This window comes from Pleurodeles waltl, chromosome 5, assembly GCF_031143425.1.
Source record: "Pleurodeles waltl isolate 20211129_DDA chromosome 5, aPleWal1.hap1.20221129, whole genome shotgun sequence".
Classification (NCBI taxonomy): domain Eukaryota; kingdom Metazoa; phylum Chordata; class Amphibia; order Caudata; family Salamandridae; genus Pleurodeles; species Pleurodeles waltl.
Window position 1 is genome coordinate 80,790,173 of NC_090444.1, and position 19,263 is coordinate 80,809,435.

A 19,263-nucleotide genomic window follows, 5' to 3' on the forward strand; every position below is an offset into this window, starting at 1 on the left:
TGACTTTCTTTTCATATATATGGTATAATGTCCCTCCAACTATACATTGAAGGGAATGAGCTCCTCCACCATGTGAAGGCTTCTGCTTTTATAAGCTCGCAGCACTCGGAGGTGACACGCAGTATTTGTTTTTATTTATAGTTGCGGCTTGCACATTTCTTATAATATACTGGATAGCCCCTTCTATTTTCCCTCTTTTTCACAGTTGCTGCGTCTCAGCTTCTCTCACCTCATCTTCCTTCCCAGGTACTTGCATATTTCACACACATAGTTGACAAACCATTTGCTCGTTTTCTCCTCCCTGCCTTAATTTCCCAAATACTTTATCCAGGAGTTCCATTCAATGCTGTTTCCAAATAATACTATTTTTTCTCTACCTCTCTCTTCTTCTTTGGCATGTCACTGTATTTATCTCAGCTCTGTGTTCATGTCCACTGATAGACCACCTCTCTGCTTCTGTAATGTGTTAACCACAAGAAGCAGCACAGCTCCTAAGAGGGGTCTGTGCACTTCCTGCATTGCGGGTGTATGTCTCAAGCCCAGGGCTTAGTCGTCCATGTTTCATGTGCTCTGTGTGTGCCATAGTACCATACCATAGTTCAAACGTGCTCCACTGCAATGCCCCTACTTGCTTGTAATAAAATATTACCAGTGACTAATGATGTGTTTTTTTTATTACAGAGGCACTCAGACTTTAGAATGCACAGGTAATTAGAGAATAAAGATCATAATTGTATATTGAGATAAAAGCTGCAATACATTATAAACTCACAGAAGAACCTGGAGATGTCTTCAGGAGGGTAGGTGAATAGGATTGACATCACTTACCAGATAGACTAAAGCCAGATTCATGGAGATCTCGCATGCCTCCGTGCCGGGTGGTGGGTCGAATAGGTGTATCTGCAAGCGGACTTCCTGTCTCCTTTTTCCCAGCATGCACCACCACTGCGACGTCGCCTTGGTACGGGGTGCGCTCCACTCCCTTTATGTTGAGAGTCTGGCAAGGAGAAAGATGTTTCATACTGATGGTTCAGTGATGGATCAAAATCTGCAGAGAAAATGTTCCTGGTCCGGGCTATGAAGTATCTGAACGCTGGGATGACGTGTGCATGGGAAACAACTAGGAAAGGATAGAAACAAGCTAGGAAACAGCATAGACCTTATGTACCAGTTTGCCTGGCAGTGCCAAAAAACTTGAGATCCAGTCCATTGGTACCTCCCAGCATCTCCCTGCAGAAGATCAGTCAGTCTTTCTATTTAGGAACTGAGGCACTGGTAGATCAAGCATCCATGAGGACCTGAAATTCAGATACAAGTCCTACTAATTCACAACACTCTGGCTGACAAGTTATTTACAACAGACCTGCACAAGACGCTTGTGCAATCACGATCCTCGCCAGCAGCGGCCGGTAGATCAGTGCAATGGAGCGGCATACATTGATTTTACAGTATTTTAAAGGAAAGGGGACGCCGAGAACTGTTTTTGCGCATGCCCCAATTACAGAGTCATAGACAGTCAACACCTTCACAATCAGCGTTCGGTGTTCATGGCAGCCACTGTTTATTTTTTGTGTTGGGTCATTAACAGTCTGTTGTTTCTGCGGTGCATACAATGAACATGTTCTGCATTACATTATACTTTTATTATTTTTAAATAGCAAGTGTTTCACCACTTAGGGGTACTCACTGAATCTGCAGCACGCATAGAAAGAGCAAAATGCCAGACACAATTGTTTATGTACGGGAAGGTGTCCCTTCCTGCACCTAAATAATCATTTGAAAATGATGCCTTGGCAATTCTGAAGGTGCTGCATTCTGCAGCACACACAGAAGTGGCAAATCGACATTGTTCATGTGCAGGAAGGGACACCTTCCTGCACATAAACAATCACACCTCTAAACAGACAACCTTGCACGATGGTGCAAGGGTGTCTGCGTTGGCAGCTATATTTAGTGGCAATGCAGGGGACAACACAGGGGTGCGCCATATTCAATTAAATACCGCACACCCCAGCATTGTGAAAATGACGGAGCGCGGTACTGGCAATTTTGGCGCAGCGCGTGCACTGTCATTTTCCTATAAATATGGGCCTCAATTCACGTAGCCACCTTCCTTGGTTTCAAGCAATTACAATGCTTGCTCATCTGAATACTTACCGATTTAATCTTATGCCCCACCATTTTCAAATTGCGCCAGCTGCCACTGCTCCTAGCTCTCCTGCAGGGTTATGCTCCTGAGAAAATGATGCTCCTGATATCGACAACTACAGGGGGAGGGGGTTAGACATAATGTGCCAAACATCGGGGCGCTCGCTATGAGGCCCTTTTTGGAGCATTCCACCATTTCCCTTCCTTGCGCTCCGTCTTTGTCTATCACATTCTCTGTAGGACACTCTACGTCTCTCCTAGACCTCTGTTGCACCGTCAACTATTTTAGACTTCTTCATAGGAGGACTTTAAGTAACTCCTTTGACGTTGCTTCTCTACACCCTGGCTCTGCTCGCTTCTGAGCGCCATATTGGCCTGGGTTGAGTCCAAGTGAACTTCTTGTTGCACTCAAAGGTTTGTGGCCCATGTTATCACCAAGAGTGCCTTAGCGCATCCAGTGTACATGTGGCTGCTAAAAGACAGATTGACCTATTCTGTGGCCATGTCCTATGCCCATAAATGTGCCAGCATCATCCATGCAACACTAACTTTTTCAAGAATCCATGACCCCCTGAAGCCATCCTACCTTCTCCCTCTGCACCATCTTCTTGTACAGGTAGTCAGGGTAGGTCCTGAGTGGGAAGAATTCACCCGTTCCCTCCGCACACATGAAGACGCCGTTCTCGTACACCACCCTTCCGCGGCTGATGGTCACCAGAGGCACCCCGTGACAGCGCATGTTCTCGTATAGGTTTGTGTCACCTGCCTGCACCTGGGTGCTAGCAGAGATAGTTCTGGAACGGCAGAGAGGGGACATATGACATCAGTAGGGTGAGCAGCAGCTTCTTTGAAGACCTAAAATTAACGGCTGGTCTTTAAGTATCCAAAGAAATCCCATTTAAATGGCCCAATAGTAAATTCATCACTGGCGCCTCAAACATCTTAATTAGTCTATACAAATGACTGCATGGGTTTTATGTGGTACAACTGGCTATCTCTGTACACTTCCAGAAATAACAACTGATTGTTATGAAAAGTAAATTATGAATAGTAAATGGACAATCACAGCCACATCGCCTTGGTACAGGGTGTGCGCCATTCCCTTTGTACTGGACTCAAACAAGGAAAAAGAAGATGTACAACTCAAAAAAGGCTTAGGAACTTCGGGGCTATTTACAAAGGTAAATATACAAGTGTAGATTTACTCATGTATATTTACTAATAATACACCGAGGTGTGAGTTTGCACTTATTCCCTATTCACCATTTCTGAGTTTAGATTTATATATCTCTACCGCCTTCTGCAACAGGATTTACGAGTGTAAAGGAAGCAAATCTGGGCCTCCGTGGTAGAGATCGCCATATGGGATGGGAAAGTAGAGAGAAAAATGTTACGACGTTTCTTATTTTTGAAAAATGATGACAAACATTGAACTGTAAAAATATATAATGAAACGTTTTAGTATATATATAAAATAACTTAAAATGCCTAGAACTACTGAACTGAAACCTTACAGCACGTTAACTCATTAAATTAAATGTGTATTAAATAATTTAAAACATTGAACAATATTTATTTAATTTATAAATAATATTTATTGAAGAATACTATTTATTGAAAAATTCCCACCAACAATAACATGTTTATTATATTTAATATGTATTACATTTAAATTATTTCCAATTTTTTAACGAAAGTTCAAAAATGTATGTACATTTTATTTTTAAATTACGTTTATTATTATGTTGTAAAATAATAAAATAATTACGTAATATTTTTAGTCATTAAACTATATATATGCATATACATATATATAAACATATAAGAATAGGAAAATCTGATTTGGCTACATCCAGCATACAAGTGATCGATGCGTTATAGTGATTAATGGATTAAGATTTAATATATTATTAATTTAACAATTTCTGGAGGAGTTTAGACAATGTCGTCCTGCGATGGAATTTCTACAGAAATTAACGACAGTTATTTGTGCCATGCTGTGTTAAATTTTATTAAGAGCGCAATCCGAATCAGAGACCAGTATGAGCTTGTAAATTTAACCTGAGATTGTAATATGAAAGAGCAGTTATTCCCTCCTGATTTTTTGGAATGTTATTGATGGTGATTTTATATGTTTTATTACCTTGGGGTGTTATTCATATGAACGTATGTTGTGAGCTGTACCACCTTGCTTTTTATGGCTTGTTGCCTAAATAAAGTTGTTGCGACTGACTACCTGACTGACTGACTGACTGACTGACACGTGCACTGGTTAGTGTACAAATATGCCAGGGATATGAAGAAAGGTGTGTGAGGGTGCAGATACACTGCATCAGGACATAGGGCGCATAGAGATGTGAGGGGATGGAACATGTGTGAGGGAGACCATGACATTGAAACTTACATATTATAGAACAGAAATGCACAAATGCTACACATTTTAATTACTATGGGCCTGATTACAACTTTGGAGGGCGGTGTTAAACCGTCCCAAAAGTGACGGATATACCACCAGCCGTATTACGAGTTCCATAGGAAATAATGGACTCCTAATACGGCTGGTGGTGTATCCGTCACTTTACCGCCACTTTTGGGACGGTTTAACACCGTCCTCCAAAGCTGTAATCAGGCCCTATGTTTTCTAAACATTCAAGGTTGAAAAAAAACCATTACTGCATAGTTGACCTTCATTTTCCAAAGGGTTATTAAAATATTTGCTCATATATCAAAATATTAGTCATATAATATTCCACCTGCTTAGATTGTATGTAGTTAAATTATTTTCTGTGTTAAATATGCATGCTGTTCACATAAAGCCACAACTTCCACACTCACCCTATTGCTTACTTGCCCCCCAAACCTACTCCCAGCCTATTATGTAGTTCATCTACAACCCTGCGCACCCCCTCTGTGCATCTAGGACACTCACCTTGTGGCTTCGGGGTCCCACACGACGACATCCGCGTCAGCACCAGGGATGATACGTCCTTTTCTGGGGTACATGTTGTGTATTTTTGCTGCATTTGAACTGGTCACTGCCACGAACCGGTTCTCGTCCATCTTTCCGCCAACCTGGTGAATAGGGGAAGGAAGAAGAAAGAAAGGGAATGGAAGAAGGAAAGGATGAAAGTAGCATCAACAGAGGGCAGAAAAGAAAAAGTGTAAGATGAGGAATGGGGAGAAAAGGCAAAGTCGCAAACAGGAACAAGAAGGATGGGGTGGGTGGGAATGTAGGAGGAAAATGGGAAAAAAGCAATTGTATGAAGAAGAGGCAGGAAGAAGGAAAGGATTTAAGGAAAGAAGGGATGAAGGTAATTAGATGAATGGATTGGGGACACAGAAGGAAAAGTAATAGATATTGAATAATACAGTAAGATGAGAGAACAGAAATACAAAGGCCGATTTATACTTTTTGATTCAAATCAGCGCTAGCGCATATTTGCGTCAAAAAGTTTACCGCCGGCTAACGCCATTACAACGCGCCAGCCAGGCGCCTTATTTATGTAATTACGTTAACCGGCGCTGCGGCCTGGTTAGCGTCAAAATAATTTACGGTAACCGGGCTGCGGAGGCGAAGGGAAGACTGGGGGTTGTGAGCCAAAGAATGGTGCAAGTCAGGTTAGAGTCAAAAATATTGGATCTAACCTGACTAGCGCCATTTTTTGGCGCACAACCCCCATGGAAATGACTCCTGTCTTAGCAAAGACAGGAGTCTTACCCCCCTGCCCAATGGCCATGCCCAGGGGACTTCTGTTCCCTGGGCATATCCATTGGGCACAGTGGCATGTAGGGGGGCCCAAGTTAGGCCCCCCTATGCCGCTTAGTAAAAAAAAAATGTATAATTACCTGAACTCACCATGGATGGGTCCCCCCATCCATGGGTGTCCTCCAGGGGTGGGCAAGGGTGGCAGGGGGTGTCCCTGGGTGCAGGGAAGGGCACCTGTGGACTGCTTCCATGGTCTCCCACTGTGGAAATGAGCCCAAAGGTCCCTAAACGCCTGCCCTGACCCAGGTGTGATAAAACAGCGCAAATCCAGCTTGGCGCCATGTTTTAAGGCCAGCCTCCTCCTGTGCGTCATTTTGACGCCGGAGGATAAATAAGGCGCACATGCCTTAGAGTAATTTTTTGCACGGGAATGACTACCTTGCATGTCGTTAGTGCAAGGTAGGTTTTCATGTACAAAAAATGACTCAAACTCCATAACTTTGGCACTGGACGGGTCTAGCGGCAAAGTATAAATATGGAGTTAAGTTTGCACTGAATTTACGCCAAAATAAATGACGCAAATCCGGTGCAAACAGAGTATATATATATGGGCCAAAGTGGGTAGGAAAGGTAACACAGCTGACGCAGAAAGGTCGAAAGGAGAGACTGTAAGAGGAAGGGAAGAGAGGCAAGAAGGCAATAGAGAGAATGGCAGAGAAGGAGCAGAAGTGTGCGGGAAAGAAGAAAGTGAAGCAGAAGAAATGAAAAGAGAGGGGAAGCAGAAGAAATAACCAAAGATGGTGCAGTAGCAAGGGAAGGACGAGAGAAAGGAGGGACAGAGGGCTGTGGAGTTGCTTATTGTATGTCCTGCAGTGTTTGCATTGTCCTGTGGAAGGAATGGTTGTGGATTCTGGTGCCATTTTGAGATGAGTGGGAGGTGCTGGTCATATGTTTCAAGGTCACTGGGCGTTACCGGGGAACCACTGTGAGGTGCTCACGAGAGGATGCTTGTGGATACCAGGTTGATTGTGGGTTGCTTGAGAACGGCTGCGCATGGATTTTGGTGCCAGCGAAGAACATTCTGGAGGATTGCTTATGAATTCTGGTCTGTTTGTGGGGTTCTGGTCATGGACTTGGACTAAGAGGTGCATTAGCAGCCTATGCTGACAGGACCACTCTGAAAGGTACAGTGACCGAGATCTTTGACATCTTACCACGCCTCGCTCCCAGATCACACACATCCGGTCCTGGACTCCTCCGACGCCGTGAGGGATCTTGGTGAAGTCCTCTTTACCCATAGCTTTCTGTTTTGTGGTAAAGTTTCTGTGATCAGAAGCTACCACGTTGAGAGTGTCGCTGAGGAGCAACAAGAAAGATGATGTCAAGACACCTGCAATAATCAACGTCGCCAGCACAAGTCATCTGCTCCAGCTGGAGACTGGGACCCAGATTTAGAAAGTTTTTGTGTCGGATTTGCATTGCTTTTTTAATGCAGACCCCACACAAAATCTTTTTTGGGATTTACAAACCAACGTAAATTGATATTTGCATTGGTTTGTAAGAAAAAGTGACACAAACCATCCTAAAGCATTGCTTTGTGTTACTCTGTGTCAAGGGGCATTCTATGGGTGGTAAATAAGGGTTTCTTCACTACCACCCATGAGTATTGATGCAACATCCTATCTACTAACATTAGTAGCTGGAGGTTTGCACCAAAAATGAACACCACTTGAAATGCTTTCACTTCTCCCTTCTTTTCCAACTTTGCAAGTGTGCTACACTGCGCAGCACATAAAAAGTAAGAAAAGTTGTAAAGTCCCTCTAAGCATAGTATTTTGTACTGGAAGAGCCTAATTCTGCACCAGCCCTAGGGAGAGCGGAGGAGAGTGCCATATCTCTGTAGATACAGCGCTGTGTTGCATCTGGGCCTCAGAGAGCTAAACAAGCATCTGAACATGCACAAACAGAACGCAGTGCACCAATGGACGCATGAAGAGCGCGCACTCTCAAAGCCAGGACACATTTGTTGACATCTATTATAAATGAATGGCTGCATTACAGAACGCACTGCTGTGTTATACTGTGTATTTACAGGGCTCTGATGCTAACATCCACAAGTGCACACAGGCCTCTGCCAACAAAACCTTGTGCTGCTATATTTGTCTGCATTCCTGCCCCATGGTGCTGGATCAAAGGCAAGATGGAGGGCCGCTTATGAACAGACACTAATAACATTGGTGCTGTTTGATTTATCTTCACAAAACGTTCCAAAAATAAAGTTTATCCACCTAAGCTTCCTCCTGGAAGGTTTCAGGATGATCTGTCAAGTGGAAGCCAGGAGAAAACAGGGGGTTCCAAATCATTGATTCCCCATATTAATTCCGATAGGACATTTTCTGAAGCAATAAATAAAAAATGGCTGAATGGAATTACATCAAATCTGACAGAAAGTTATAACTTTACTCAGAAAGTAGGCTTTTTGTTATTTGGTCTCAATTGTTTTTCAAGAAATGTGCTTTTAAAAGGGTGCTCGGGTGGTAATGAAGGGGTTAAAACTTTACTGATATCTGGACGGTTGCTCCTCCGGAAGTGCCATGGGAGTTCTGTGGTAGAGTACATTCAAAATATAAGGGCCTCTGATTGGTTGAGAGAACTTTATCTTCTGTGAATCTTTTTCATCCTGCTGATTGGCTGGCCGCAACTTAAAGGAAGATTTTGCAGCAGCCATTGCAGGATACGGGGAGTCTGTCGAAGTGTCCTGAATTAGTAAAAAAACAGGAAAGAGGGCACGGGAGGGATACCCTGACCCACTAGGACTCATCCGTGGGGGGGTGGAGACACCAGGGGTTGTGTGCGGCGAGGGATGGAGTATTCAAAGGCCTTTGAATTGGACCTGGATTAACCAGTACTGGCAGAGGGAGTCGCGGGTAGTAACAGGCATCTTAGTCACAATGCCATCATCAACTATGTTGGATTTCAACTGCAAAGGGGTCTGGGAGGGTTTTGGTGGCACCAGCCACAGAACCTACATCACACTGTATTGTAAGTATTAGAACATTTAGGGATTGGAATAGGATCACCAAACATTGGCGTGCTAGTTGTTTGAAATGAACCAGCTGGACAGCTTGAAGGGTAGAAGGTCTATGACCAGAAGAGTCTGCTGACCAGTTCAGAGGGTGAGGGAGGTGACTGATGTACTTGAGGCAGGATCTAGAGACCTTTGTGTGGAGCCCAGAACAACTGATGTTATGAGGCTGGAGGTCTGCCTCTGAGGTCAGTCCCAGTGCATCCCCAGGAAGAAACCTTGTTCTGTAACTAGCCTGGAGACGCAGGAGCTAGTCACTACTGTGGGAGTATCAGGCTCACAGCGCTTAGATAAATGACTTCTGCCAAGCCCTACTGGCTTCTGTGAGCATCCTTGGCCTGAGGGTTCCTTCTTTATACTCTTTATCTATGTTTCATACTGTTTTAGCCCCAATTCATAATTGTTCATTTTTGTGTCAGTTTCCCTGTCATGTTTTTCTCTTTCTTCTTAAACCTGGGGGCATATTTACAAGGAATTGGCGTTGGGCAGTATTGTCAGTTTTTTTTCTGCAGTGCCCTACGCCAATTCGAAAGGGCAGAAATGCACTGTATTTAAAAGATACAGTGCATTTCTGTCTTTCCCCCTGCGCTGGTCCCCAGTTGCTGCCCAGCGCCAAAGCAGGCAACCTTGCACCATGGTGCAAAGGTGTCGGCATTGTTGGCATGATTGTTTTTGTGCAGGAAGAGGCACCTTCTTGCACAAAAACAATCCAGAGAGGTGTTTTCCTCTATCTATGTGTGCTGCAAAATGCAGCACACATAGAAGGAGGAAACAACGAGAAGAAATAAAGATATTTCTCCTCGTAGCACCTGCCCTGGGGAGGCGTACAGTTTTGATGCATTCCCAGGTTTACAGATTTTTGTAAATCTGGGACTGCGTCAAAACCCATAGGTGTTGCGTGGGAACACCAACCGCAACGCTCGTGGAACGTCTCTCTGACGCAGTCTTAGGCAACGCAGAGACTTGTGCTGAGTTGCTTTACCCCATATCTACGAGGCCATGAAAAGCCACGCAAAGTGGCTTTGTGTGGCCTCGTAGATATGGATGTGGAACATGAACTGCCGGTGCGTCACAAAAAGTGACACACCTGTGGCGCAAGGGGCTTGTAAATACCCCCCTTAGTGTGGACCTTTAAGTTCTTTATTTCTTTAACTGCATTGTTTAATTGGGTTGTCAAGTGCAACACAGCACCCTTTTCTCTGGTGAATGTCCAGCTGCTCAGGCCAAGCTACCAAAGGTGAAACAAGTTTTTCATTGAAATCGTTGAATTACCGCTGTGGAATCATGTTTTTTGCAGTGGAGGAGCTCAGCGATAACACAACCCAAGAGACTGGCATCCCCCCAGCAGCCCACCAGTGCTTTATTCACAGCACTGGTCACAGACTGAGATGCCCTTCCACAAGATGGCTGCAATGTTTGTTGATGTGATCACCACTTAGCATCTATTTTATGCTAGATTACCTAAAATAGTGAATTACCGTATTTGAGTAAGGGATCCCGGCTCTTATAATTAACGATTTTCACTGCCACAGATCAGTACTTGAAGTAAAAACACCTACGCAGGAGGGGTTGTGAGACGCCAGTGTGTCCTATTAGTAAATGGTCCCACTGATAATGGTTGCACTCTAAGAGGGAAGGGACATGTAGCCCTGCTTGGCCAAACAATTCAGCCCCTGTCCACAGAAATCAAATCAAGACGTGTGCAGGTAATTCATTATTCTGAGAATAAGACAAGACCTACAGGTTAGATTTCCTTGGAAGACACGGTTCTATGCCTAAGCCCCAGGTAATTAAGCACCATCCTACAGAAAATCACATCTCCATCCTGCTTCTACATACAGCCAAGGTGCTCTGGAAAACCTCCCTCATCCAAGGGAGACTTTTCTCAAAATATTTACAGAATGCCCACTGTATCTACACTATTGCACTTTGGTCTTCCTCACTAGTCCTCCTGTTGATGAAACAGCCAGTCTTTTGACCTTCTAGTCTTCTGTCATCACCACAAACCAAGTGCTTTTGTGGCTCTAAAACATGTGTTTATAGCTCATTTTTACATTTTTTGCCAGACAGAGTAACTCAGTAACTTGTGAGTTGCTCAGTGATTGGCTAGTAATGTAGCTATTACATTATCTTGCGTCTCCTTTTAAGTGGTTAGGCAGCCAAATGGATGATGCTGCTGAAGGTAATTTTGAAATTAGTTTGTCTGTAGAGACCTGTTGATGCTGAGGTTGTACCTAGGGCCTGGCCCTCAGGGAGCACTGTGATGAATTCGACGATGATGTCCTATTCTGGGCCCAATTTCACTGAGAATGTCAAATGGCTGTGGAGTCATTTTAGACATCAGCTCCTGTTCCAACTCTGTCTCTGGAAAAAGGTAAATCTAGAGTGATGCAGGGTTCCTGTGTCCAGCACCAAACCAAAGCTAGTGCTAAACATCTTGACGTGGACTCTGCCAAAGGCGTGATCCGGGGCAGTGGCCACATACTAGTTTAGAAGATGGAGTTTAGTGCTCAAACTTCTTCTGTTGAAGAGGAGGCAGGAACATCTGACAAGACCGTGCAGTGCATAAACCTTTCTTCGTGGTAGGGTAGGACAGAGAGGGCATACATAGCCTGCCCCTTGCTTACGAAAAACAATTTCTAAGATTTTCGTCTGGAACTATTTACAAGGATATCAACGCTGAGGTTCTGGACTGAGGCGGCAGACAGTATACGGGTATGCCAACAATCAACTCTGTTTTCTATGTATCCCTCATAAACATTTGAGTGTTCTTGAGTTTATTTCTTGGAGAAAACCCAATAAATGAATGAAAAATCAATAATGCAAGCTCAATGAAAAGTAGAAGAAACCAATTCAGTGGTGACAATGTGGTGAATGGTGGTATTTCAATAAGGAGCTTGTCTCCTCCACATCCAGGGTCTTCTGGTCCTGTCTCAGGGGTGGCCTCTTCGTGTTACTGCATTAACTGGTCTTACCATTGGTTCCCTGGTTTCCTCATCCTGGTAAAGTGACTTCCTTCTCTACCGATTCTGCGCATGGGTAATAGTTTTGTAGTTGCTCCCAGATACAGACTGCTGCAGCTATCGATTTGCGAGTTCACTAGTCCTTCTACGGTCAATAAATTGAATGTCACTGAGGATTACAGGATTTATGTTATACTGTCAGAGGTGAACATTGACTTTCCTAGACAGAGAGTTATAACTGTGAGGCATTCACAGCTGTACTACTGAATATCGACCCCCAGAGTTACTTTGTGTAAGAATATTGAGGACAGATTGTGGAGGGACAAAATATCGAAAAAGGTATAAAAGTATAGATTTACTTTTCTTAACTCCACATCTACAGACCTTGAAGATATCTGTACAGCGTAGGTAAATATAAGCGGGCTCAAAGAAAATCTAGACTTACTTGCCAGTCAATCATTTATTTCAACATTGTGTCCTCAATATTCCTCCCATCAATATTCAGGGGGCGATTTCAGGGTGCACACCAGATTTACCTAGCATACATCTAGACTTGTTCCCCTTTTTAGTCAAAGCCCACTGTACTGCATCAGCATCGCTATAAGTCTGAGCGAGATACTGAGATCTTGGTATGGCCTGGAAGAGCCATGCACCTTACTAACATTCTGTGAGTCATCAGCGTAGCACTGAAGTCTAAGGTTCCAGATGCTGCTGCGAGTAAGAAGATGCTTGGTATATGTATTAAATATGCATGATGGCACCAGTGATCCATGCGTGGACCGCCACACCAGGAGATGGTTGGTTGAGAGAAGAAGAGTCCAAGATGTGCAGACGTAGAACGGTGGGTCAAGTAGAATGTGACGCAATCAAATTCAGCACGTTGAAGGGGTTCCAGCTCCCACAAATGACATCCTGTGTCAAAGGTCAGTGAGAGGACCAGCACTGCTTGGACCCTTAACCACTCTGAAGTCGAATGTGGTCTATAAAGTCTAGGGCAACTGACTCAGCACCACAGTGTGCCTGATACCCTGACGGGCATTGATCCAGAACTCTTTGTTGGTCCATGTGATTCTGCTGTTGCCTGGTCACAATATTCCCAGTAATTTACCTATCTCTGACATATGTGTGCTATGTATAAGACAATAGGTCATTCACACTGTAAAGTAAAGGGATCTGAAGTCACTGTTTTTAGGGAAGTTTGACATTTCCTTCCAGTGGCGATAAACTAACAATGTGTCATAGGTAGGGGACAAAGAGATCAGGGAAAACTTAAGCGCAGCCAACATGGGCTGGCATCAGACGAGCTATCCGTGGATGTGACACATTTTTGGTCAACGAGCACGACTTCCTGCAATGCAGTCTACATATGAAACAAAGGCAGGACTGTTGGTGCTGTGCGTAAGGGCACAGCTCGGTGAGCCTGTCAGACCCTCAAATTGACATAATGTTGAATATATATCTACATACATTGTGTGTATCTAAGCAACTATGAGTGTTTGAGGAGGGGGCCCATGCATGGAACTCTCCAAGTGCAATTAGAAATTCACAACCCACCCCTGTAGCAGAATGTGTTAGGAATCAATGAATCGAAGCAGCTATGCTAACGTGTGCGTCCACCAATGAAAGGAGCGTCATCATAGCAGCACTACGGAAATCTCATAGTTATGTAGGAAGCTTATCGACATCATATTCACATTAAAGTGAAGGATCTCTTCAAGGCCATGGACCACAATAAGAACAAATTATGTGCATATGTGAGACATTTCCAACCTACACAAGTCCCAATAGAGAGCACTGCTCTCGTGCAAGTGACCATGCACACTGACTTGCTGTGTACGAAGCTGAAACGACACACCGCGTTACATACAGAAACAAAGTATTAAAAGCTTGAAGCAGCATAAAATGGCAGCACACCCAAGGCCACAGATGTACAGACCACTGAGTGCACAAAGCTGAACACCACGCACAGTAGCCGAGAGACTCGCAGAAGGAGAGACCAGCACGTGCAAAGACGAAGGACAGGGGAATCGCCTTACTTAGCAAGCAGTCCCATGAGGTAGGTTGGTGTGTTGGAGTCCAGCCTCAGCGGGGGCACGGTGACGTAGGCTGCAGCGTGAGACCACTCCTGGTGGTAATAGTGAATGCCGCTCAGTGTGGCGTGTGCTGTTGTCGTCTCGCCGTGTACTACCTTACCTGAAAAAAACAATTACACCAGAGTGATGATCGCGCCACAGTACCACACATGTGGAAGCATGTAAACAGATTTTAGGAAAGGTGAGTCATGCACTGGCATAGCATGTGAACCACAACCACACATGGTGAGGGGGGGCATCAATTAATTGGGTGCTTGAAGAGGCTACAAGAAAAAAGCACAGTGGGGTCCAGAGCCTAAGAGCGAGCCAATGAACCCCAACAAATGAATTGTCTGACAGCATCCTAAGCAGGCTACAGGGGGCATATCGAGATGAGTTGTATATTCACAATATCCATCCACGCTATCGCTTCATCATTGACCAAACGGATGTACATTTATGTCCTGAGAAACAAAAGTGGTACAAGCTGAAATCCAGGAGAGATGAGCATTTAACATCCTATGACTGCTCAGTGGTACCCTATAAAACTCAGTGGTACTTTGTGGTATTTTGTGGTATCTCCAACTGCATGCCCAGAAGGCCTCAAGATCCACCAGGCAGTCTCTAACATATTTACTCTGATCTGGCACTCAGTTCAATGTGTTGATAACATTTGTAGAAAGGAATGACATAACCAGGAATACCATGCACTTGAGCTTGAAACTGTACATGAAACACATGTGGCCACACTGATTTACCGTGGATGTGTTCCACTGTTGATTCTGGTGGCAGGAGACTAGAGTCTGAAGGTTGCCTTTCCCACTTGATCACACTGACTGACCCTTCCTCGTTCTCTCATCTGCCTAATGATATTTCCTCAGCCTGCATAGTTGCACCCATCAGTCCCATCCAAGAATGAATTACAGTAGCTGCCAGTAAGGCACTGCAGAGTCATCTCGATGACTGAAGGTTGCCCTCTCTGTCTTCCAGCAACACTTTGTTCCTACAACCTGGCCCTTGTCAGATCAACAGCAACCTTCACGAATGGAACCAACGAGAACTACGGCCACCTAGCACAGCACTGGTAGGGAAGATTACTGGCACTCATAATTAGTACTCTATATATTACTCAATGCCATAAACCACAGCCTACTATTAAACTGCCTTAAAAGTGTGATGGTGGCAGGTTAACCCAACCTGATGACAGTAACTCAACAAATCCTCACCATAACCGGCTCTATGGTTCTACTTAGCACAAAGGGCTACACAGGACACATAACGCAGTAGTAGCAATCCCTATGCAAATACTTAAAGGCGTCTAGTCACTAATAGTACTTCTAAAGTACTGCAAAGTGCTATTCACAAACCTACAAGTGTGAATCACCACTGCTATCTTTTCCATGGGAAGATCCTCACACATGTAAGTTTACTACTCAGTGGTAAATGTAGACGAAACCAGGAGAGTGGCTTGAAAAAGAGGCATACTTACTACTAAATGGGAGGGATTTAGGTAAAAGTAAGTAGGGGATAAGTGAGGGGTAGGGAGGGACATGCACCCACTCACAACAGTGTAAGCCCATTGTTATTCACAAGCCACAATTTAAGACAAGATGGTTAAGACAGTTGCTAAAATTCTCAACAAAGCATTATTTAACATCACAAACTAAGTGTGAACTGGATGTTTGAACTCGATAAAGACCTTGCGGTGGAAACGCGTTGTTCTGTTCTTTTGTTTCAAGTTAATTAAATCAAGAATTATTCGCACCTTGATGGAGTGCACTGCTAATCTTTGGATGACATATTTATATATATATATACATTCATATATATATATATATTTATGGAAAATGTCACTTACCCAGTGTACATCTGTTCGTGGCATTAATCGCTGCAGATTCACATGCTGTGCACATCCCGCCATCTGGTGTTGGGCTCGGAGTGTTACAAGTTGTTTTTCTTCGAAGAAGTCTTTTTTCGAGTCACGAGACCGAGGGACTCCTCTCATTTCGACTCCATTGCGCATGGGCGTCGACTCCATCTTAGATTGTTTTCCCCGCAGAGGGTGAGGTAGGAGTTGTGTATGCTAGTAATAGTGCCCATGCAATGGAGTGAATACGTATGTACATAATGAAGTTTAAAGTAATATATTTACAAATTTACAAATGTTCAAGATCAAGTTCTAAACGGCTACAGGCTCCCGGGGAGGCGGGTGGGCGCATGTGAATCTGCAGCGACTAATGCCACGAACAGATGTACACTGGGTAAGTGACATTTTCCGTTCGATGGCATGTGTAGCTGCAGATACACATGCTGTGCATAGACTAGTAAGCAGTTATCTCCCCAAAAGCGGTGGTTCAGCTTGTAGGAGTTGAAGTTGTTTGAAACAATGTTCGTAGTACTGCTTGGCCTACTGTGGCTTGTTGTGCCGTTAGCACATCTACACAGTAGTGTTTGGTAAATGTATGAGGCGTAGACCATGTAGCTGCCTTACATATTTCGGTCATTGGAATATTTCCTAGAAAGGCCATGGTAGCACCTTTTTTTCTTGTTGAGTGTGCCTTTGGTATAATAGGCAGCTCTCTCTTTGCTTTAAGATAGCAGGTTTGAATACACTTAACTATTCATCTAGCAATGCCTTGTTTAGAAATTGGATTCCCTGTATGAGGTTTTTGGAAAGCAATAAATAGTTGTTTTGTTTTTCGAATTAGCTTTGTTCTGTCAATGTAGTACATTAGTGCTCTTTTGATGTCTAATGTATGCAGTGCTCTTTCACCTACCGAATCTGGCTGTGGGAAGAACACTGGTAATTCTACCGTTTGATTCAAGTGGAACGGTGAGATCACTTTTGGTAAAAATTTTGGATATGTCCGTAGAACTACTTTATGCTTGTGTATTTGAATAAATGGTTCTTGTATGGTAAATGCTTGAATTTCACTCACTCTTCTTAGAGATGTGATGGCAATCAAAAATGCAACTTTCCATGTTAAGTATTGCATTTCACAAGAGTGCATGGGCTCAAAAGGTGGACCCATGAGTCGTGTTAAGACAATGTTGAGGTTCCATGAAGGAACTGGTGGTGTTCGTGGTGGTATAATTCTCTTTAGGCCTTCCATAAATGCTTTTATGACTGGTATCCTAAATAATGAAGTTGAGTGCGTAATTTGCAGGTAGGCTGAAATTGCGGTCAGATGTATCTTTATTGAAGAGAAAGCTAGCTTTGACTTTTGCAATTGTAGTAAGTATCCTACTATATCTTTGGCAGATGCGTGTAAGGGTTGAATTTGATTATTATGGCAGTAATAAACAAATCTTTTCCACTTATTTGCATAGCAGTGTCTAGTGGTAGGTTTCCTAGCTTTTCTTATGACCTCCATACATTCTTGTGTGAGGTCTAAGTGTCCGAATTCTAGGATTTCAGGAGCCAAATTGCTAGATTCAGCGATGCTGGATTTGGATGTCTGATCTGTTGTTTGTGTTGTGTTAACAGATCTGGTCTGTTTGGTAGTTTGACATAGGGTACTACTGAGAGGTCTAGTAGTGTTGTGTACCAAGGTTGTCTTGCCCATGTTGGTGCTATTAGTATGAGTTTGAGTTTGTTTTGACTCAATTTGTTTACTAGATATGGAAGGAGTGGGAGAGGGGGAAAAGCGTAAGCAAATATCCCTGACCAGCTCATCCATAACGCATTGCCCTGAGATTGGTCTTGTGGGTACATGGATGCAAAGTTTTGGCATTTTGAGTTTTCCTTTGTTGCAAATAGATCTATTTGTGGTGTTCCCCACATTTGGAAGTAAGTGTTTAGTATTTGGGGGTGAATCTCCCATTCGTGGATCTGTTGGTGATCCCGAGAGAGATTGTCTGCTAACTGGTTCTGAATTCCTGGAATAAATTGTGCTATTAGGCGAATGTGGTTGAGAATCGCCCAATGCCATATTTTCTGTGTTAGGAGACACAACTGTGTCAAGTGTGTGCCTCCCTGTTTGTTTAGGTAATACATTGTTGTCATGTTGTCTGTTTTGACAAGAATGTGTTTGTGGCTTATTATGGGTTGAAATGCTTTGAGCGCTAGAAATACCGCTAACAGTTCTAAGTGATTTATGTGAAACTGTTTTTGCTGTATGTCCCATTGTCCTTGGATGCTGTGTTGATTGAGGTGTGCTCCCCACCCTATCATGGAAGCATCTGTTGTTATTACGTATTGTGGCACTGGGTCTTGGAAAGGCCGCCCTTGGTTTAAATTTATACTGTTCCACCATTGAAGCGAGATGTATGTTTGGCGGTCTATCAACACCAGATCTAGAAGCTGACCCTGTGCTTGTGACCATTGTGATGCTAGGCACTGTTGTAAGGGCCGCATGTGCAACCTTGCGTTTGGGACAATGGCTATGCATGAAGACATCATGCCTAGTAGTTTCATCACCAGTTTGACTTGTATCTTTTGATTTGGATACATGGTCTGTATCACATTGTGAAATGTGTGAACTCTTTGTGGACTTGGAGTGGCAATCCCTTTTGCTGTGTTGATTGCTGCTCCTAAGTATTGCTGTGTTTGACACGGCAGAAGGTGTGACTTTGTGTAGTTGATTGAGAAACTTAGTTTGTGGAGGATTTCTATGACATATTTTGTGTGTTGTGAACACCGTCTTAGCGTGTTGGTTTTGATTAACCAATCGTCTAGGTACGGGAACACATGTATTTTCTGCCTTCTGATATGTGCAGCTACTACTGGTAGGCATTTTGTAAAAACTCTTGGTGCAGTTGTTATTCCGAATGGCAACACTTTGAATTGGTAATGTATCCCTTGGAATACAAACCTTAGGTACTTTCTGTGTGAAGGATGTATTGGTATATGGAAATATGCATCCTTTAGGTCTAGTGTTGTCATGTAGTCTTGTTGTTTGAGCAGTGGGATTACGTCTTGTAATGTAACCATGTGAAAGTGATCTGATTTGATGTAGGTATTTAATGTTCTGAGATCTAGTATAGGTCTCAGACTCTTGTCTTTTTTGGGTATCAGAAAGTACAGGGAGTAAACTCCTGTGTTTATTTGTTGTTTTGGTACTAACTCTATTGCTTCTTTTTGTAGCAATGCCTGAACTTCTAGTCCTAGAAGATCTATATGTTATTTTGACATATTGTGTGTTTTCGGTGGGATGTTTGGAGGGAATTTGAGAAATTCTATGCAATAACCATGCTGGATAATTGCTAAGACCCAAGTGTCTGTTGTTATTTCCTCCCAATGTTTGTAAAACTTGGCTAGTCTCCCCCCCACAGGTGTTATGTGTTGGG

At 43.5% G+C, this 19,263-nt stretch overlaps 1 protein-coding gene across 3 annotated transcripts in view; it reads right to left on the bottom strand.

Annotated features, from left to right (window-relative positions):
- DPYSL5 (dihydropyrimidinase like 5) overlaps window positions 1-19,263 on the bottom strand; it is a 234,814-nt gene that overhangs the window by 26,427 nt on the left and 189,124 nt on the right. For all 3 annotated transcript variants that reach the window (XM_069233635.1, XM_069233634.1, XM_069233636.1), the window contains exons 8-12: window positions 13,939-14,095; window positions 7,069-7,210; window positions 5,078-5,220; window positions 2,735-2,942; window positions 829-997 (exon numbers count right to left, since the gene is read on the bottom strand). In XM_069233635.1, the coding sequence (XP_069089736.1) occupies window positions 829-997; window positions 2,735-2,942; window positions 5,078-5,220; window positions 7,069-7,210; window positions 13,939-14,095 (819 nt within the window). The remainder of the gene's footprint in view (window positions 1-828; window positions 998-2,734; window positions 2,943-5,077; window positions 5,221-7,068; window positions 7,211-13,938; window positions 14,096-19,263) is intronic.